This window comes from Lepisma saccharinum, chromosome 26 (assembly GCF_977018435.1).
Source record: "Lepisma saccharinum chromosome 26, izLepSacc3.1, whole genome shotgun sequence".
Classification (NCBI taxonomy): domain Eukaryota; kingdom Metazoa; phylum Arthropoda; class Insecta; order Zygentoma; family Lepismatidae; genus Lepisma; species Lepisma saccharinum.
The window spans coordinates 53453697-53476728 of NC_139254.1; the positions used below are offsets into that span (position 1 = coordinate 53453697).

At 39.0% G+C, this 23032-nt stretch overlaps 2 protein-coding genes across 5 annotated transcripts in view; both read left to right on the plus strand.

Annotated features, from left to right (window-relative positions):
- Atg4a (Autophagy-related 4a) overlaps positions 1-7637 on the plus strand; it is a 42745-nt gene extending 35108 nt beyond the window's left edge. For all 4 annotated transcript variants that reach the window (XM_083112177.1, XM_083112178.1, XM_083112179.1 and 1 more), the window contains exons 8-10: positions 506-660; positions 3840-4011; positions 7430-7637. In XM_083112177.1, coding sequence (XP_082968303.1) covers positions 506-660; positions 3840-4011; positions 7430-7491 — 389 coding nt within the window. In that variant the 3' untranslated portion in view covers positions 7492-7637. The remainder of the gene's footprint in view (positions 1-505; positions 661-3839; positions 4012-7429) is intronic.
- LOC145979329 (MKRN2 opposite strand protein) overlaps positions 1-23032 on the plus strand; it is a 398221-nt gene that overhangs the window by 7258 nt on the left and 367931 nt on the right. The gene's annotated exons all lie outside the window — the stretch shown is intronic.

Genomic DNA, 23032 nt, shown 5'->3' on the forward strand with positions numbered 1-23032 from the left:
AGAAAACGGTACCTTAAAATGTCATATTTTTTTCCAAATGTAACAACTGAAAAAACAAAACACAATGAGGTGGGGGATGGTCCACTTACCCAACCTCACCCTAATTGGAGTCCTTAATACAAAGAAAAAGCATGCAACAGAAACTAATCTATTGTTTACTTTGGAATCCTTTATGGTGGAACCACAAGCAAAAAAGAACTGCGCAGACCCGCAACTCCTGTGCACTGCACTCCCTGGAGGGGTAGAGTGGGCCATGCTTCCTTTTGGCCCGAGCTGAAGGGAAGAAGGGAAATCTGTGCGGGGACTTTTCGTCAAAGGTTTTTTTCCTTGCGGTCGCTCTATAGCAATGTGCCACAAATAACCATTACACACGTATGCATAAAAGACACACATGTGCATCACCAGCAGCAGATATGTTAAGTAATGTTTGATAGCAGTCTTTGTCAGATGCCCATATTGCTGTAGTTCGAATTTGATTAATAGTCATCAATGCACTTCCTTCTAGGGGATGAAGTTGTGTTCCTGGACCCTCACACGACACAACAGGCAGGATTTGTAGAGGATAAGGAACAGGAGCAAGAGAAAATGTGTGATAGCACGTACCACTGTCAGTATGCGAGTAGGATAAATATTTTACACATGGATCCCTCAGTCGCTGTAGTAAGTACTTTATTTTGCATTATTTTTCAGTTGATGCAAGATATGGATACATGAATGTCTTTGTAATTGTAATGCCATATTTACGCATGTATAACACTTTTTCCAAAATTTTAGTTCAAAAGAACTATGGTGTAGTGCATATCATACAGCAGTGATTCACAAAGTATGTGCCATGGCACCTGGGATGCCGGTGTTACCGCAGGTAACAGAAAAATGTAAAGAAATTAAAAAGTTTTTTCTTAATAAAATAACAACATTGTTAAATAAGTTAACCGAGTTGAGTGTATATTTCAGAGGATATTTTTTCTGCAGCCGACAAAAGCGAAGAGACAGGCCGTTCCTCTACCCTCAAAAGGCAACAGGAGGAAAGGGTGCCAATGAAAGGGACTTGGAGGCAAGTGTCCTAAGGGGTTATTCATATGCCTGTTTAGGGGCCCTATTGCCGCTGCGGCATACCGGATCAGCAGGTGTTGTCATATTGGATTTCCAGAAAAGAGCTAAATCCCGCCTAAAACGGAGATACTATTTCTCTGAAGCAACAAGAGCTAGACTGCAAAGCCAAAGCTGGATTTAACTACAACTGAAACCGTTTACGTAATAGAAGAAAATATAAGTACTTATGCGATTCATGATTTGGACAAACCTTGCTCCAAAAAACTAAGTTGGCAACAGTAGAACGTACATCTGGACTTCCCTTCCACCGCTGGAGGAGGGGAATTCTGTCGTCTGCTCATCAGAAACGTCAAACTGACCCGAATGTGTGGTTCTTCTTCCCCTTTTCACCTCTTTGCAAAGACACAGAGATGGTTGACAAGGCTCGACTACTATTCACTGTTCACCCTCTCATGAGTGACTGTGGCTAAATAAATCACTGAGCGGATTGAAAAAAAAAGAAGAAGAAGGAAATGAACAAAAATCCAGATCAAAGGCTTTTTTTTTGGGGGGGGGGGGTAGGGTGGAGATGATAACATCTGATGACCGCGACCCGTAACACTTTTGAAAAAGTCACTCTATGCCAGTGGAACCACAAGCAAAACAGCCTGCGCAGACCCGCGACTCATGTGCACCATACTTCCATGAGGAGGGGAAGGGGAGAGTGGACCATGCTTCCTTATGGCCCGAGCTGAAGGGAAGAAGGGAAAGCTGCACGGGGACTTTTTGTCCAAGGTTTTTCCCCTTGTGGTCGATCTATAACTAAAGGCAAGCAAACAAACCACACTGAGCGTTGCAAGTGTTAGATAAGCCTACATTGTGACTTGGGCACGGCGGAAATATCTTGAAACAATACGGGTGCTGTGAAACGAAAAAGTGTTTGAACCCCTGTCATACAGGTTGGTCATACATAAAACCCCTACTCCGAGTTTTCTGGAACCCATTTGAAGAAACAGATGTGGTGAAACTTGATATAGAGGTTATTGAGACCACGGAAAAGCAAATGCTGATGAAAAAAATGGTTCAAATTTTCACCACCAGGTGGAAATGAGGCCCTGAAATGACAACAACCAGAAGCCAAACATGGAAAGCTTTGTTTCTAATCCAGGATTCAATATGCACACCATACATGTGAATGCCCTTTTGGAAGCATAAGGCAGCGTGATCAATGCTCGCACAAAGTGTTTCCCACGATATTGATCACTGTGCACCAGAATGCGACATTTCCACCTGGTAATAAATATTTGAGCTAATTTTTTTCATCAGCAATCGCTTCACAGTCAGACATTTCTGCTGCAGATCAAGTGCGCAACCTTCATCACACAGGAACCATAACATTGGTATTTGTCATACGAAAAACATTTTGCCTGAAATCTAGTGACCATCTGACACACATGTACATTATACATGTGTAAATACAGGGTGTTCAACGACCTTGAATCAAACTGGCAGGGTGGATGGATGAATTCCAGTCCAGAAACACAAGTTTAAAATTCAAATCTAGTTTGAGTTTATGTTTTAAGTCCACTTTATGCACAGTAAGGCTAATCGGGACTGGACCTACAGTTTATCGGGACTGGACCTACAGTTTAAAGTGGGATCCGAACCATTTGTGCCTCCACCGGGTATCGAACCCGGGACCCCTTGATTACAAGGCAATGACGCTACCACTGTGCCATGGGGGAGGCCTTCAAATCTAGTAGCGGTTGCCTATGGCAGTGGAATGAGACAACTGAAAGATGCAGCTTGTAGATTTATAACAATATGGACATTACTACAGCATCCCAGCTTTGATATTCATAGAGGCACATAGTGGTTCTGATCCCAGTTTAAACTGTAGGTCCAGTTCCGATTTGTCTATCTTGATTTGATTGAATTTGGTTTTTGTTATTTAGCATCACTTTTCTGTGACTTTGCTAATTGCGATGATAAGGATGAGTGATGATATGATGGAATTGATGAAGGGAGAGACACAAAAAATGCCAGTGCCCAGGATGTGATTCAAACCTGAGGCCCCTGCTATCGTAGCATGCTGTGCTAATCACATCCGTCCATAAAGTGGGCTTCAAACAATCAAACTTCATACTTATTTATAACTAGCTAATTACCCAGTGTTGCCCGGGTATTTATTTATCCCAACCTTGTATTAGACAGGAAAATAATGAATTCTAACTATAGTGTAAAATGTAACTAATTTTAAATGTGATCGTGAATGTCACCAATTAACTTAGAGAGACTGAAAACTATGGATTCGACACTAATCTAGGTCATTTTTCGCATTTTGTTTTTCACCCCCCTCTCATCCCCCATGCCGATAGGTGATGAACTTGGAGTTGAACCGCATTGGGAGTGTGACGAAAACTATGGATTCCATTCGTAACACAGCCTGAATGTTAGACAACCCAAGAAACACTATCGTTGTGCGGATTGCATAGAGTCACGGATGTCTGTTTGTGCGGAATTGAATATCGGTGGTTCCCGATTATTTTTACATGTCACCCCTTCCCACCCCACCCCTAGGGTGCCAGGGGTGTCTTGCACCCCACAGTATTTATTTCCAGATTGCAAGTGATACACGTACCAAGTTTGGTTGAAATTGCTCCAGGCGTTCGAGAGTTATACCGGAACAAACAAGTATACACACCACACACACATACATTCATTTGAATGTATATAGAAAATAAGAGAGATTAATAATTCTAAACCAACAATATATTGTTCATTGATATGCTCCTTGTTTATTTCAGTGCTTCTTCTGCAGAACAGAGTCCGAGTTCGATGTGCTGACTCAGCAGATACAGCAGAAAGTAGTCACGTGTGAAAAGCAGCCTCTGTTTGAACTGTGCAATGAGCGGCCTCGCAACTGGTCTCCGTTGGAGGACGGGGCTGAGTCATCCCTTGGAGCTACATGTTTATACCGTGAGTATGCCTCTGGTTTTAGATACCAGATTTTGGTATTTGTTGCATACCGAAAAATATTGATATACTGAAAATACCAACAACACATAAATAGTATCAAATATGGTAATAATATGTTTTCAGTGTACTGATATTTCAGTATTGCCAATCCAAGTGCAGAATGGAAATACTGAAAATACCATAAATTCCAAATATGGCAGTTGATCTCTGTGGCAACATGGTTAGCACAGCATGCTACAATGGCAGGGGTGTTTTTTGCGAGTGTCTCTTCATCATTTCATCACTCATCACGACTAGCAAGAAAAGTGAAGTAAAATAAAACAAGTCAATTGATCAAAAAATGCCAAGGATATTGGAAGAAATTTAAAAAAAAAAAACTATGTCAAAAGTATCTAAGATATCAAAATACTGAAGGCTCAAAAATACGTTTCTAGTACAATATTTTGGTATTGCCAACACCGGGCTCACAATATTTTGAACTTCCAGTGTGAGTTTTAGCACATCAGTATTTTCAGCAGCCCTGTTCTTCCTTTACAAAAGGAAGCACATTTTTTGAAACCTTGTCGAAATGTTACTTTCTTGTTGGACGTGTCCGTAGCCCACTGGTGGCCTTGGTGCATGTTTGATCCACAGTGGGAGCTGTAAAATTTTGGTGTTGAAGCAGCATCTTGAAGAAAAGTGGGGGTGCTTCTTGAACTTGTCAGGAAAGCTGGTATAAGTGGCAATGAGACTTCGCCTTCAATTGTAAGTTGTTGCATAGATTTTGTTGAGGTTACATCTAGAACTGAGTTGGTAACCGATGGAGATTCTTGTACCAATTCCCACCAATACTGATGTTTGAAAATTGTAATAATTAAAAGTTGTTGAAAAAATTGATTAACATTAGTGTATAAGTATTCCATCCCAATTATATACCTGGTCCCGGGTTCAATACCCGGTGGAGGCACATGGCACAGTGGTTTCGATCCCACTTTAAACTGAAGGTCCAGTCCCGATTAGCCTTACTGTGCATAAAGTGGACTTAAAACTCAACTTAAACAAATTATATACCTCAATTTCTTTTAAAATATTCAAGAATTACAATACCTGTTACATAATCACTAGAGGCACATATTTTTGGTAAATAAAAAAGTGAAATTTCGGTACAAAAGCAGTCAATTTTGGGTTCAAAAGTGGTAAATAAAATTTTGTTCTTCTAGCAGTGGAAAATCAGATCAAAAGAGGTATATCAAATGACATTTTGGTTTTAAAATGATGAATATAATCCCAAATTTTGATGTAAAAAGTGCACGTATTACACAAAATAAATATAGCACATTTATGTAGTTACCAGAGTATTAAGTTTATTTCTGTAGGGGTCAATTTTTGCTTCTCAAATATTTACAGCAGAATTAATCAATTTTGTGAATTGCATAATTCGTAGGATAATTCAAACTTCAGAAAGTGTTGCATCGGTAAATAAACTATAAATTTCATGTTTAAGTCTTATTTCGCATTTTGCAGTTCATTTCTTTTGCATCATTTTGTGACAAAACAGAGTAGGAAAGTGCACCTCACACCTTTCAGATACAAGAAAAATGAATATTACAGCATGTTATTTCGCATTTCGTGTTTTCATCAACAAATGAAATATCCATGCCTCTGATAATCATAAAATCCAGTTTTTCACACAATACTGGTCCAAAATATGAGGATCATTTTAAAAAAAGTAATTACTCAACAATATCTCATCTGTTTATTAACAAAGAATGGTGGATTCAGATAATGGCTTTATGCTACCTCTACGTGTGGCATGTCATAGTTCCACCGATCGATGTGTGGTGGCAGCACTTTGCTGACTGTAGTGTTATTGGGTACTGCATTCATCAAAATTCAAGTTGCACATGAAAGAAATGCTGTTAAAGCTTGTGGTGATGAGGCACCTCAATATCCAACAGGGGTTCAGTGGTTCCCCATGCTGATTTGGGAAGATCGCAGGAGTTTCAGCAACCACCCAGCAACATTAAGGTGGTGCTCTTATTTCCTACGACTATAAGATGATTCTCCTGTGTCACGCAGTGCCGAATGGAGTTACTGTGAACAGTGAGCATTACAGGAACTTTCTGGAGAATTGCCTTCATCCAGCTGTTCCTCGAAAACAACAAGCAGTTCTGGCGAGAAATGCGATTGTGCTGCACCAGATCTCAAGGTGCCATGTTGCAAATTCAGTGGGGAAACTGTTAAAATTGTGTGATTCATAAGTGCTAGAGCACCCTGCCTAAGTACAGACATAAGTTCTTATGACTATGACTTGTTTTGGAAACCAGACGATTCTCTATGGAAACATCGCTTCAATGCCATCTATGACATAGTGCAGACAATATAGTGTTCCCTCTGCGAAATGCGAAAGAACGATTCCGCTGGGAAAATTGACAGAAATTTTCCAATATGCACTATACTCAACTGCAGACTATTAAGAAGTAATGCAGTAACTTCACCCTCCACAATAATAATAATAATAAGTATACAGTTATGAGCACATAATCACTTTTTTTTAAAAAAAATATCCTCGTAAATGGAAACTTCAATTTTTTTGCAAAATATCCACAGAAGTGTTACATGGCATTTTTGCAGACCCTGCAAATGACCAAAGTGCCAGGTAGATCAGGATCAGGAAAGAAATTCTAATGGATGCTTTTCATTACTAATACCTAGAGGCATGCATATTTCGTTTTTGTCGAAAACACGAAATGTGAAATGACTCATTGTAATGCTAATATTTCATATTTCTGAAAGGTGTGAGGTGCATTTTCCTACCCTGGTTTGTCACGAAATGAACTGTAAAATGCGAAATAGACTTAAACACGAAATTTTCCGTTTATATACCGACGCGACACTTTCTGAAGTCTGGAGTATCCTGTGAGTTATGCAATTCATAGAAAATTGATTAATTCTGCTGTAAATATTTGAGAAGCAAAAATGGACTCCTTTGTACAGGAATAAACTTAATATTCTGGTAATGATTTAATGTGCTATTAGAAGGGATATATTTATTTTGTGTAATAGTGCAGTTTTTAAATCAAATTTGGGATTATATTCACATTTTTAAAACCAAAATTTCATTTTATATGGCACTTTTTCACCGCTATAACAGCGTAATTTCATTTTATTCACCGCTTTTGGACCCAAAATTGACTGTTTTTGTACCGAAATTTTGCTTTTTTATTTACCAAAAATATGTGCCAATACCACTAGTCAGCCCAATACCAATTCATCGACTTCTGTCTTGGCTCAGCCCATTTTACATCATGTATTGTCAGAAAGTATTGTTCATCCATTCACGGAGCAGCCTGAACAATTTTTAAATTGTCGAATGCACCACTAGACTCAACAGCACAAAGTTCAGTTACACCAATCATTTGCATTATTTCTATTCCAGCATTAGATGAACTAGATCGCCAGTTTGATGATTCTGATGATGAATTTGAACTACTTGGTTGAAAGTGAATCCTGCAGCTGGTTTTCAGTGATTGTGGTTGGAAACAAAGTCCTTTTGAATCTCCGGAAGTGCGCAGCTAAATGGAAATTCTAAGTGTATTTATTTTTTATGCATAGCGTTGAAAATGGAGTTAAACATTGGGGGGGGGGAGGGGGGAGACATGTTGACGGTACTAAACAATTCTGTGGCATTGATTGTTGGCATCGTTCCATAACATCAGTGATTGTGTGTGGAGTTTTTTTGGTGGGGTTTGTAGAATGACTTAAGAAAAATGAAGTTGCTGTTTGCTCCAGTGCTGGCAGGTGCAGTCAGGTTGTGTTAGTGATTAAAATGAAGTTTGCTTTTATAAAACTATTTGTCATTATTTCACAACTTTGTTATTAACACTGTGTTTTGTCAGGTTGACTGGATTGAAAGTTCCACCTTCCAGCCATTTCAGAACAAGATGTGTTCGTAAATTGTTTTGCACTGTGAATTATATTTTTGTGCTTTTTTTTTTTTTTTGCCTTTTGTGCAAACTAATTATATATAATTTTGTCATGTGAAGTTTTAATACGTGAAAGGACTTTCTAATGCTATTTTACTAATATTTATATATTGTGTACACAACAAAACATTTTATCTTGTTTCTGGTGTGTCACGTAAGTGCTGTTTGAAAAATTACTGCTTGTCAGGTATAGCAGAAGAACTGAGATCAAAAGGTTTGGAATGAAATGTTGAAATGAATTTTCACTTGAGAAAGTGAACAAAATGTAACTTTGCAAGTTCCAGGTACCAGCCCTACAAGACTATTTTAAAAATTTTAACCCTGGACTCCAGCAAAGTATGTACATATGTATTTTTTTTCATTCTTAAAACATTGCACTGAAAACACAAAAAAATGTATTTTTATTGTATTCAGTTTTCTTGGATACTCAATGAAACCTGTTTGAAGAAAATTTTCCTGTAGAAATGCTCCCAAATGCCAATGAGATGTAAAGAGGTTTCTCTTGTATTTCTGTTGTTTGAGCTTGCAGAAAGTATAAGAACATCTCTTGGGATATCAGCCGAAGGAGTTCCAGATATGCTTTCGAGAGGGACTTAAGGCGCAGCTGTTTTTTTTTTTAAATTTCTGCTCGTGTCAAATAATCTTCGTGTGGTTTACTTTTGCTATTGTCTAGATATTCTCAATAGTTTTCTGGCTACATAAGCTTAGTAAACTGTTGAGAATATCTAGGCAACAGTGAAAGCAAAGATACATGGGAATGCTCTGACTCACAGTGACAGCCCACGGTTTAACTGACATCGCTGTATGCTATGTTGCCATGTTCCACGTACATCTTTTCTCCGTTCATAAGAATCTGTATAAAATAGAGCTGAGCCGATACCGATACTTGTATAATTCCAGTATAAAATAATAGTTATTGAGTCATACTAACTCATCACATCACTAGGCACGTATCTAGAAATATATTTGGGGAGCCAGTCCGAGCCAAGTATGTCAGAAATACAGAAGGTCGATTCGCGTATATGTGTCCGATTTTGGACTAACCTTATGAAAATCCATGGGACCACCATCGGTTGACCTCAATGTGATCACTGTGTGTCTTGGCAATAGCCCTGCACCGTAACTTCCATTGTAGGAGGCTACGATGAAGTACAGGAAGTGGAATCTTCTGCCATTCCTCCTGACAGGCTATCCACAGGCCCCGGACAGTGGTGACACGATGAGAGGAAAGTGCCCGTTTCAGTAGACCAAACCCACAGAAATCCATGGAACTCTCATCCGGTGACTTCACCGGTATATCGTGAAATGGAATAGCCCGAATGCCAGTGTCTGTCGTCATCTGTTGCAGAAAGTTCTGGGTAGAACGAGATGTATGTGATGAGACCTTACACTAATAGGCCTCACTGAGGTAATGTTCACGGCTTTTAAAAACCTTCCGGAGGTTTAATTTCTCACACGGGGTGCGGTTCACAGTTGACTGGGCCACATGGAGTCATGTGGCCATCACACGTTGAGTCAGGGTTTTTTCCTGTAGTGCCATTTGATGCAACTTGCGAGACACGGGTGGCATCACTGCAGTGCGCGCTCTCTTCCTCGTCCCCTGGTGGGAGACTGAATAGCTGGAACCTCGTGGTTTTTATGCCACTTGATTATGTTCTTGATGGTTGTTCAACCCAAGGTGCATCCATGTCCTTTGCACTGTTTCTGAATTTTCGACACCGAATATTTGGCGTGGAAAAGTGCAACTACGTAGCCCTCCAAAAACGGTTCACCTTAGGAGCCATGATGCACACAACACACACTCGCAATAGTGCCACGATATTACAGGCTCTAACCGTCTTCCCACGCTTTTAACTGCTTGGATCAGTAGATTCTGTGCACAGGGGTGACGGTTCAAAATTGGGCTCATATATGCGGATCGACCTTCTGTATAATACAAGGTAACCAAAAAAGTTCTTGCCATTCTAGAGCAGTGATAAACAAAGAGCAATACAGTGGATGATACGTACCTTTAGGTTTCAAAGTAATCTCCATCAGCATCCAACACCTTTTGTCAACGTTCCTGTAGCTGCACAATACTCTGGTGATAAAACTCGGCGGGCTTGGATGCAAAGAAGTCCGTGAGTGCATTCCGCAGGACTCCCTCATTTGCAAAGGATCTCCCACAGAGGTGGTTGTCGAGGGAATGAAACAGGTAGGTAATCTGTTGGTGCAAGGTTCGGTGAATATGGTGGATGGCACGGTGTCTCCCAGCCAAGTTGCTGAAGGGTCTCCCGGGTCATCTTTGCCACATGTGGCTTTGGCATCGTCGTGCAGGAACAGCACACCCTTGCGATTCACCAATGCCGGCTCCTTCTGCCGCAATGCACGGTGCACCCTTTGCAACTGCTGAGAGTAGAGGTCAGCAGTGATGGTCTGACCAGGTGGATGGAGCTCGTAATGCACCACTTGCCGACAATTCCACTATACAGAGAGCATAACCTTTCGTGGGTGCAGAGGTGGTCTTGAGGAGTGAGGAACAGGGTCACGTGGCAACAACCAATGTCTGGTACGCTTGGGAGTGTCGTAGAGGACCCACTTTTCGTCACCAGTGATCAAGCGATCAAATATGGGTGTGTTCAGGTGCCGACTGAGCAAGGACAAACAGGCTGTCACTCGTTGTTCCTTGTTGGCTGCCGACAATGTGTGGGGGTACCCACTTGCTTAACTTGTATGACTTCCCTGTCCCATGCAGGTGCAGTCTGACTGTTTCAGCGGAAACATGGAACCTTTCTGCAAGTTCATCACACGTTACACCATTGTCCTCCTCGATGGCTGCTTTCAGGGCCTCGTCATCCAACACATGTGGTCGTCCACTGCGAGGTTCATCCGAAAGGCTCACATCTCCCGAACGGAATTTCTGGAACCAATGCCTGGCAGTGCGTTCGTTCACGGCATTCTCCCCAAATGCCTGGCAAATGCGGCGACTTGATGCGGCAGCTGGCAGGCCCAAGTCATACAACAAACACATGTGAACAAGCTGCTTCGATACCTCCATTTCTCTTCGACACTGGACGAGCTATGACTGCTGTGTGTGTGCAACGTGCCTGCATTACTGACAGTCGATGGTCAGACTAACTCCCGATCGCTTGGCAGGCATGTGCGTCATTTCGTTTCCTCTGTGAGCGCATGATTAATGGGACGTCAAAAACGGCAAGAACTTTTTTGGTTACCTTGTAGTAAGAGTGTTTCTATTTAATACGTTAATATAATTATAGGTCGATTCGTTATAATACGTAAATTAATTAATTAGTACTTAATCTCTCCGATGTGTATGGAATACTATTGTATGTATCCACGGACTAAGAAATTGAGGAAAGACAATGTTAATACATATTTTGTTCTTTGTAGCTTAACTAAAAAATATTGTTATTACATAAATAGTGAAAAGACACAATAAAATCAGATAAAACAGCAAATATTCATCATATAGCTTACATATAGTTAAGACCGCTAAAATTTGTGTAAAAACAACTGTCATGGCAAGGAAATTAATGTCAAAGAAGTACAAAATTGAATATTTATTGAATAACAAAAAGCATGATGGTACATCTAGGGTGACCAGACGTCCTCTTTTATCCGGACATATCCTCCTTTTTAGGTGTCTGTCCAGCGTCCGAGCTGATTTTTTAAGAATTGGTAAATGTTCTAATTTTTTGGAAAAATGCTTCCACCCATAACGATCAACCAGGTGTTATTTTACATGTAAAGCATATCACTTGAGGCGCAATAAGTATTCTAGCAATGCTCATCGAGCACCTGGGAGCTCAACCACTATCATATTGTCCAAACGAGCCTTCAATGCATCCCAGACTGCAGTTTCGTTTCGAGTCTTTATATATGCGACACAGAAATGTGTAATGAGAAATTTGATTATTAAGTAATATTTACATTTATGAAATATCAAAGCGCCAGCCTCTGTGGAAGAGTGGTTAACACAGTGCTACGATGCAAAAGGTCCCTTGTTCGAATTCCGGAAATGGAAAACAGTGGCGGATACAGAAGTTACAGTTGGTAGGGGCAAATTTCAGTTTGGTATCTCACCCCACAGAAAATTCAACCTGCAGTTACACTAGTCTACACCAAGGAGAACTACTATAGGGTGGAGCATTTTCGACTACCTATTTTACAATGAAGACAGATGATTTGCTGATTACATTTACTTTTATTTTTCATTTCTAAAACAAACATTGCACCTTTGGATTACATAAAATGTATACATGAACAATGTGCACACAATTATTTCTTGAAAATAACATCTTTCAAATGACGAACGTCGAGGACTGCGAACCACAGCAACGCGCACACGTTCAATGTTCTGTGGTGTTCTGACTGTTCTTTTTCTCCCATGCGGTTTATTTTGAACACTTCCAACTTCACGCCATTGTTTCCACCATTCATTGATTGTTTTCCTGTTTGGAACTCGCCCAAGGCATTGTTGATCACCATACTCCCTGCGGAATGCATGCTGCATCGATACAATTGACTTCGTCAACACGAACTGCTCCACACAAAATATACGTTGCTGTAGAGGCCAACGCTCCATTGCTACTGAAATCCAAGGCCACAGTGTACAGGAGGCTGGAGGAAACTGCCCTCCCAATGCATTTGTTTTGCAGTGTTGCCAACCTCAACTGTGTAGTCGAAAATGCTCCACCCTGTATAAACAGAAACAATATTGTATTCCAAAAAATAGGGCTGTAGGGCTGAAATAGATTGTTATATGTTGGAAGAAGCACATTTTTTATATTTATGAAATTAATGGTAATTGCAAATGTGTTGCAATTTTTTGCCGTGTCCTCTTTCTTTGTCTGTTTCCTCATTTTTCGCCATGCCCTGTCCTCCTTTTTGAATGTATGTGTCTGGTCACCCTAGGTACATCCATTTGATTAAAAGTAAAGTCCTTGATAAATATTGTATGTACATTATTACATAAATCTTTATAGCGGCTTCCCCATTGCTTGCCTGCACTACTAAAATTTTATCATGATCGGACAACCTGTTTATTTATAGAATTTCAAATAGAAGGATTGCTTGCAAAACTAAAAAAAAATGAACTTTTTTTGGTTCTCACGAGGATAAAAAATAGAAGACATATCATAGATTAAGGGAGAATTGAATAAGCTAAATTTTGATTTAACTCGTTTTATGTAGATCTACTTGTTAATTTTTAATGGGAGTCCAAATGGAATATCCCTCTCCCTGTTTCGAGATCCCCATTTGAAAACCATCCGTTTCCCGTGATGCATCCTGTATAACAAAAATTAGGTAAAAAATACAAAACTCCAGCTGAATTGCTACTGAAACAATTGCTATTTCTATTGTATTTTTGGAATGAAATCATTAATGAAGTTTTGTGGCCTGGAGCGCTAATGAGGTATGAGAATGTGAAATCTGTGATGATCTGTACCAGAATTGTGCATTAAACGTAATTTTCCTTAAGAGTTATCTTTTCTTCAATATTGCAATATTGCAATAAGCATATCGGATATTAGTTGACCAGTAAAATAAAAAATAGTTTTACCAGTCTAATACATCTACGAGGGCCATCCAGTAAGTAGTACCCATTCGTGCCATGTGAAGCGCCAGCGACGCGAGTAGCCGCCACTCAAGGTCAAATGACTTCAGTTGATTGTCTGGTCAGTGTGTGTGAAAATTTGTAGCGCTGTCATTGTAGTTATTGTTTCTGTGAGTATTTATTTACAATGTTCAAAAAAGTTGAAAACGCTGCCACCTGTGAAGTTAAGGCTGTGATCAGATTTCTGAATGCCAGGAATGTGCGACCATGTGATATTCCCCGTCAATTATAGGAGGTTTAAGGAGAAAATGTTATTGATGAGGCGTCTGTTCGGTGCTAGTGTTGAAACGTTAACTCGGGGAGGGAGAACGTCCATGATGACGAACGTTCCGGGTGCCCGTCTGTCATTACGGACGAAATGCTGAGTAGTAACTTCTCCCAACAATTCAAGTGGGAAATTTTCAAGCTTGTACCCTGCTTTCCGGACCTGGCTCCTTCAGATTTTCGAAAACTAAAGGACTTTTTAGGAGGAAAGACATTTCAGTGATGAGGAACTGAAAGAAGGGGTGACAACTTTTCTCAATGGCAGATTAATATGAAGCTGGGTTACAAAAACTCATGACACGTTATGACGAATGCTTAAATGTACACGGTGACTATGTAGAGAAGTAGTTTAAAGATTGTTGTAACAATTACAAAGGTTAGTCAAAAATATTTGTTAAGGTTTTTTTTTTTTAATTCAAAAATGGGTACTACTTTCCGGATGCCCCTCGTATAAGTGTCCCAATCCATGGCTGAGGGATTTAAGGCATTAGGCTTTGGGACTTGAGCTTAAGGACGCATGCTGGTTCAAGTCTCCTGTGGGGGAACTGTGACAACTTTTCTCGTGAGATTTTGGCCTGGGTATGTGACCGGTGGCCACATCATGAGGAAATTGGGGAGCTAAGAATGAGTAGCGTAACCTGGTCATGGAAAAGTACAAAAAGGATTGGAGGTTCGTTGTGCTGACTACACATTACTGTGTAATTGGTTGATGAGGCATATGGGAGTGAGGCCAGCAGTCTGTAGGTAGACCCTGGCCCTCAAGGGCTGTTGTACCATGAGTTTATGTTATTAATATATAAGTAGCATGTAATTTTATGCAAAATTTCTTTCATTCACTGCTATTTTTATGAATAAGCAAATATGAGGTCTGTAAATAAAGTAGCAAGACTGTTCCAACACACATTTGTATATACAACCTTTGTTCAGAAAGTTTCAAGACTGGTAAAATAACTACGAAAATATTGCACTCAACAATTATTTGTCCTGTGTACCTTCAAAGTAGTCCCCTCGGGAATTGACACATCTGCCAATGCTTCTGCAGGTTCCGGTAGCATGCAGAGAAAGCCTCTTCTGGGGTGGTGTAGCTCAACAGTTGCAGTTGCCTATGGCATGTCCCCTTCAGTGCACTTAACCGTGGAAAGAGGAATGTATCATGGAGACATATCAGGGAAGTATGGAGGGTGTAGAAGAGCTGTAATTTTGTGTTTTGCCATCAATTCCTGGACAGACACAGCTGTGTGTGGTCGTACGTTGTCATGCAAGAGAAAACATTGTCCTGAAGCCCATAGATCGGGCCGTTGTCACCTAACTGCCACCTGCAAACATTTCACTGCACTCACATAGAGAGTTTGGTTTATTGTTTCACCCTGAGGCACGTCATCAGCATGGATTGTTGATGGCTGCCTGGAGCATGGCCCACAGCCATGGTGTGGTACACTTATAGATGTGTTAGACTGGTAAAACAATTTTTAATTGTACTGCCACTCACAAAACTCTTGGTCCACTCAAACACTCATGCTCTTGATAATGACTGCTCGCCATACGCCCGCTGGACAAGATTCCATGTTTCCGTGGCGGTCTTCCCTAACTTTACACAAAACTTTGTTCACACGCTGCTCCATTTTCACATCTATGGTGTATCATCACCAAGAACACAATTCCACTGCAGCGGACACACTCCGGGACACAAATCTTCATTCATGATTTGATTTCAACAATAAAAAAGTAACTGTTCGTTTCTCAATATCAGTTCAACTAGAGTTCTCAATTTTTGACCTTATTTTTATTAAATTATTCAAGAGGGAACCATTTTGTTGCTACAACAATCGCAGTATGTTAAGTGGAAATACCACGTTTGTCCACAAAGTTTTGAGACCGAGGCTACAATTGGAAGCTCTTCCTGTGACCAGAATCTCCTGGAAACTCTCTCAAGGTTTATGGAAGGGAGCCTCGAGTGCTTGTTGCAGAAGACTGACATTGGAGGATGTGGAGGCAAGGGCCATCATGCATGAATCATGGTTTTCGTCATCGAAATTAACAATTTTATGCATATTTACTAATGGATTTCTCTTCGGTATGTTAGTTTCCTGGCTTCGCTACAATCTAAATATGCTAGATTATACGCTGCTGCTTTAAATACAAGGGTGGGTCAAAAATTATCTACACTTTTCACCATAATTTTCTTTAGGTTGGCCACGCTGTCCACAGCTTCCGCATGCTGATAAGTGGTACTCTTGTGGTTATGTGGCTGAGGTTTCATATTACTCGCTCCACTTTTCTTTCTTTTGTAACAGAGTAAACACGGTCGTGCTGCTGGTAATGTGCACCAAGGGAAAACGGAGATCAGTGATCTGAAGCTTGTCGTGGACAATTTCGTGCACAGAACCATGACTAAGAGTGGCGTGCCGAGAATTTTTGAAAGTGGAGGGGGTTATCTACACCTTTTATAGTAGTCGGTCCTCATTTTGTCATCTTATCATGCCTTTGACGTTCTTTTTGTTTAAGAATACTGGGCAAAAGGGGAGGGCTTGTAACCCCAACCAACCATCCCCCCCTCAGGCATGCCACTGATGACAAATTTGCAGGGAGCATGCCACCTCATCGACTGCCACCCTATGACCCATCTGTTCGTCAGAATCATCTCTTGAGCCTGTTGAATCTTCCCATCAGTGGTGGAGGTTGATGGGCATCCTGCTCCCGCTTGTCCGGTCATTTTTAAACCTCTCGATCCACTCCTATACACTTCCACGAAATAGAGCACTGTCCCCGTATTGTACTGAAAGCCTAAGGTGAAAAACAGCCCCTGACACACCTTCGGAGCAGAGAAACTGATCATTGTTCTCTGTTCTGCATTGGTGCACGCTGCCAGCAGAGCGGCCATGTTTATTCAGTTACAAAAGAAAGAATAATGGAGCGATTAATATGAAACCCGGCCACGTAACCACAACAGTGCAACCTTTCAGCACGCGAGCTCTGAAAGCAGTGTGGTCAACCTAAAGAAAGTTATGGTGAAAGTGTGGATGATTTTTTACTTTCCCTCGTACATAGTTCCAGAAGTTTCATTTAGGGTGCCTTTGTAGTTCAATAACATTGTTCTCTCTAGCCCCTGCTTTACAACAAAAATAACAATGGGAAACACCTTGCAAGATGACTTCCATGAGTAAAAACTCGAAAGAAATTCCACTTTAGCATTGAATAGTGATCAACAGAATGTGGTCCCAAAACTTTGTTAATTGTAGCTTCATTCTACAGGTTCCCGATTTTCATCACGTAGTTTCTTTTTCATTCAATAGATGGCAGAGGTTGTATGATCTTTCGAATCTATGACATGTAAGTTTGTGCTGCTAAGTTTTTCATACCATTTCAAGCATGTTCGTTCAGTAATTTCTCATGTAAACAAACCTTCATTTGTTACGTCTTGCAAACATGTTGCGTAAGATTGTTGTAGAAGATTCTGCGATTGAAAAGTTGATTTTTGATAGCGATGGAGAGGAAAATGTGGATTTTGGAAGTGGAGATTAACACAGGGGTTCATTTTGTGTTAGTGAAATTGAAGAATGTAGTGAAAGTGAGGAAGAGGTGGCTGTAGCAGGAAAATAATAAAAGGTTGAGGAATGGAACTGGAATGCAAAGATGTGTGTGATCAAAATTATTAGGTGAGTTTCTAATTATCTTTCAAGTAAACTGCATATGTGCATACTTATTACTATACTTCCACTTCAATATATAAAATTTTCACGTGAATTGCTTGGATAGTTTTCACAATATTTGACATCTTGTCTTGCTGTGCAACCTTCACGGGAGATAGCCAAATTTAAATGGTATTTCATGGCAAAAAATTTGGCATTTAAATGGTATGCGGATGGGTTAATAAATTTCCCTATTGAGTTTGGTGGAAGTGCAGTCCATAGACTTGTAACTTGCAAGACTTCTTGTTTAACTGAAACATTCATTTTCTTAATTCAAATTATAGGGGTCCCGGGTTTGAATCCTGGCTTGGGCATTGGACGTTTGTGATGTCTATTAATCAATTTCATCATATCACCACTCACCCCATCTTCGCAAATTAGACAAAAGTGGCACAAGAAGCGAAGTAAAATAAAATAAATCAAATCAAATCAAACCAAACCATTAATTCAAATTATGTAACTCAAAATGTAGGACATATATATTTTTCAAATTCCTCCCAAATGCTGGACATAAGGCTAAAATGTAAGACGTGTTGGGAAAAGAGGACATCTTGCTAACCCTGGATAAATACCCACAAAGACCATCGATACACATCGAAAATTACTGCAAGTGACACCATAGCTGTCTTTTATCTGTAATATATTTCCTTACCTTCGGACCACTGTCGAAGCTCTTCCACACATTTATGGCAGACTTTATGTAGAATTCACGACTTGTCCTGATCAAGTTGCACTCCAAAATATGTGTAATAAACTTAACAGGTGGCACAAAAGTTGTCATCCTATTTGAACTGACCTTTATTTTGATATCTTGTTGTTTATCAATAGTGTTTTGTCAGTTAAATAGAAGATACTCATGAAATTTATGGTGTGGGAAAATGAATAAGTATACCCCACAAGAACGTGGGAAAATTGTGACAATATTTTTAAGGAATAATCTATCTGTAATCTTGGCACAACGAGAATTTAGACATTTTTCCAATCATCCAGTGCCTACACCGCAAACCATTCAACATCTTGCTTCCTTTGGGGGAGATTTGAGGTCATTGGTTTATGTGAATAAGCCAGAGACGTTACAGCAACTAAAGGACAATATTCAGCATGAAATTGAAAACATTTTCCCACAGATTTCCAACACCATGGAAAACGCAAGAAAAAGAGCCCAAATTTGGATCAACTCGAATGGTGGTCATTTATTGGAAGTTATCTTTAAAAATTGAGGACATAAAACTTACACAAGTATCAATAAAAGTTTAACACAAAAAACTACTTTGTTTAATTTAAAACCCAAGCTATAGGCTAAGAAAATCATGTGATCACTTTTGCGCCACCTTGTATAAGGCAGTGATGTTCCTCTGCTGTTTTTCGCAACGTAGTTTCCACATATGTAACAATAACTGACACGTGAAGTGCAACAAGAGCAGAGCAGAGATTGTAAAGAAAAGGATAACAATTCTAGAACAACGCAGAATCATGAATCGAGCACTACTTCACAATTTTCATCAAAGGATTGTTTCTTTTTTTGACTGCTGTGTGGTTTTTAACGTACATAGCTGTAAAATGGAAAATATATGTGTAAACGTTTTTGTTTGTAAATGCTCTTGCCAAGGTTGCTTGTTGGTTCTTGCTCTGTAGCCGGGGAATTCAACATTGCTTTTCCTCAATGGCTTCGTGGCAGGTTAGCACTATAGTAAAAAGTGCGCTCGTACGTTGACGTACATGTACAGCACTTAATGAGAGGACTGCGTAGACACTCTTGTGTGATAAACTGCAAGAGCAAGTTAGCGGTATGGTAAATAGTGCACTCGTAAGAGAAGGTCAGAGGTAAATAGTGCACTCGTAAAAGAAGGTCAGAAAAGTGAATTCTTCTGTAAGGGAGCCAAAGGCAACCTGAAGCATTTCTTACTGGATCTGTAATGGAACAATGTACGTAAGGAGAGGGGAGGTGTGTAAATAAATTGTACATAAAAGATATCTCCGCGAGGCGTCATTGAGCGAGTCCTATAGGTCATAGGTGCATGGTAGGTACTAGGAGGTTTTGGTGGTTTGGGAATTGGTTGGCTGTTAGAAACCCCTAGACTTCGAGAGGACAGCCGATCAGGGTTACGTAAAGGGCAGGAATACATAAAACCACATAACACAAACTACAAAAAATGAAGTAACAAATTTTCATTGTTGGGATAAAGACTACAAATTTTGCTGTTGCAGACGGAAAATTATGAAGCAACCACCGCCATATAATTGACACTCATTGCCAAGCATGATGATTTGAATTATTGTTTTAAATCCACTTTACACAGTGATAGGCTAATCGGGACTGGACCTGCAGTTTAAAGTGGGATGAAAAGCTGTTTTTATAGTAACAATCAGTATAAAATAAACTGTAAGCTTAATTGTAACCTTACTACAAATAAATAATAATAAAATGGAACCACCATGCAATGTACCCCAATGGGTATCAAACACTAAACACGAGAAACCAAAAAGTGGGCGACTGCATTAAACATGATGTTTACTTGTTCCTTTCTCTTGAACACCGTCTCTGCATGTATTTACATATCCTTTGTCAAATACTTCTTGCTTTCTCAGGACTCCTGCTGGTTGAAAACGTCATTTTCATTAGAAAAGTTATACATACTCTGCATGTACCCAGTACAGACCTTGAGGGAATAAAAACGAATGACCAAAGTTGAATATGGTAGCCATATTCAAATAGTCCACCATTTTGGAAAATGGGCTTCAACCGGGAATGAATTTAAATGTAGACTTGGGTTATATTTGATTATTTCCACCAACAATATAACGTGTGAGAAATTTCAAATTGCAGATAAAATTGTGAAATAAGTTTTCAAAAATTTTGTCTGCCATTTTGTTTTGGCAATTTGTGGAAAAACCTACATGAGTAAATGCCCTGTATACAGGAATATTTGCTTTAAACCTAGAAATGAAACAAAGGGAATAGATTACAATAATTTAATGCATGTGTCTTGTGCTGATAAAAACATAATAAGATCACAAAGTGAAAACCTGCTATCATAAACCAATTCTGCAACTACAATTTCCCAGAAGCATCAGAGAACACGCAACAATCCCACGCTTCTTCAGTATTCAAAATTTTATTTTTTGTACTGAACTATCAAAAAATCTTCATACAAACAACCATATCACACAGCAAATGCCCTTGATCATTCGATCATACACAAATAGTAGTTTGGCACTTAATAAGCTTAGTTATTAAATAAATAGTGTTCATTTCATACAGTGCAGAGTGGTAACTCAATAAAAACTTAACAAAAAAAATGCTTTCTCTTTCAAGCTATGTGGTACATATCACAGATCAACATTATACCAATTTTTAAAAATATTTGTAGAAACAGAGGAATTGATAAATTTGTCAAATATTCAGTAAATTTAATAATTCTTGTACAAGGGCACCATTTATACGCATTTTTAAGCATCTACTAAAAATGAACACATCACACTTCAAAACAGCGAACATCCTCACTTCATTTTATTGTGTACTTAATGTGTTTTCTTCATTATTTATCTAAAATTGTGAACAGACTGGATGAAGTGAAATTATACCAACTGTGAATCAAACAGATTTGCAACATACTTAATTATAAACACAATATGCTGCTTTACTAATAAGATGCAAAATTCATTTAGATTTCAACAAAGCTGAAAAACAATCATAAAACCTGGTAACATTATAGAAACAAGCTTTTCAAATTTACAAACCAAACATATATTACAAAGAAAAAAAATACAACAACTTGATAACAAAAGAACTTACAGCTATAACTTACTAAAAGTTGTCCAACATGAAATTGCAACATTTTGAAATTATTATTTTTATTTTTGGAATTTACGTTTATCACCGCAATTCTAGATGGAACGGAAGCAGAGAAGCACGAAGTTGATGTGGAAATATTGTAATGCTCAATCGTTTTCTAAAATAGTGACTCCCAGTGTGAACAGTGTGTGTAGTGGTACACAGGAACAAAATTGGACACTGAAGTGCAACGAAACTTCCAATGTCTTCAATAATGACTGGCATTTACGTCGATCAGTTTTCTACATTCATTTTTGTTGAAAAGACACTGTAGCGAGAATTAAAAGCAGAGTGATCTCCCAAGGCTTTTTTTTTATGGCTTTTTAAGATGTTGAGGTTTCTACCACAGCATTCTTTCAACACACCAGCTGCCACAAACAGATTGCATAGTACCTCACTCTTTAAATTGAAGCGTCATGGCTATAGTCTATGACTAACAAAAATATAATCTGTATAATCCCTGCTTTGAATGGTAAGAATTATCTGTAGAACGTGATTCGCCACCAACTTTACTCCTATGACACTGTATTGGCCAATGTTTCAATTGCTTCACAATTTTTCCACGCTATATATAATTACTGTACTTTTGTTAATTTCTTTTATATTATACTCTAAATCCATTGTTTAGTTTGAGTTGTAAGTCCACTTTATGCACAGATAGGCTAATCGGGACTGGACCTACAGTTTAAAGTGGGATCCGAACCACTATGTGCCTCCACCAGCTGTTCAATTGTGTCCTTACAGTCATCCATGTTCAAAACTTCCTCCACACTCAAGTGACTATATTGCATTTCCCGAACACAAATGTCCAGTGTTGGACAATTTGAAGAATGCTTTTTTTTTTTCAAACAAATTACTTTTGTTCACATATCCCTTTAAATGTTTTATGCTACAATGTTCAATTGATTGTTCATCTCGGTTCATCCACTGGATCAAGACCATCAGCACCTGTTGCTCCAATGGTTGGTACAAGATCTTAGAACTCACGAGGAATTTTTTCACATGACTGACCACCACACAACCACTGTTTTTATCATTTTAGAAAAAGACCGACAATAGTGCCACTACAGCTATGATAAGCACTACAAAATTTTCATTTAAACTACATGAGCCTGTGCTTCCCGTCCCATAAGAATCACAGCTGTATAACATAAAATATAAAAATATAATTTTAAAAAGTTCCAGTTTCATGGTGGACACCCTGTATTTCAGCATTCTACACATGTAATACTATGAATAATACTATATGTTGGCAAATAAAGCACTTTACAGAAGAAGCATATTTAACATGTTCTAGATAATAAACAAGAAATGCTGATGTAAATTGATTTTTTTTTAATCATGAAAAAAATTACTAAGATCATTAGCACATTCTTATACTTGAACTGAACATACATATTATTTTTTTTGTAAATATAATTCTCACATACATGTGAATTTATTAAGAATTGAAATGTATGACCAAAAGTTATTCAGATACAACAACAGGTTCAAAATACTTTTTTATAAGCTCATACAAGGTTGGATTGCCGAGTTCTACCATGAACGTAACCTTTAAGCCCGAGACACGTTAGCACCAATATTTATTCACACATCCAAGGAAGACATCCATACCATATAATTTATATTGTTCTCTCTACTGCTATATTAT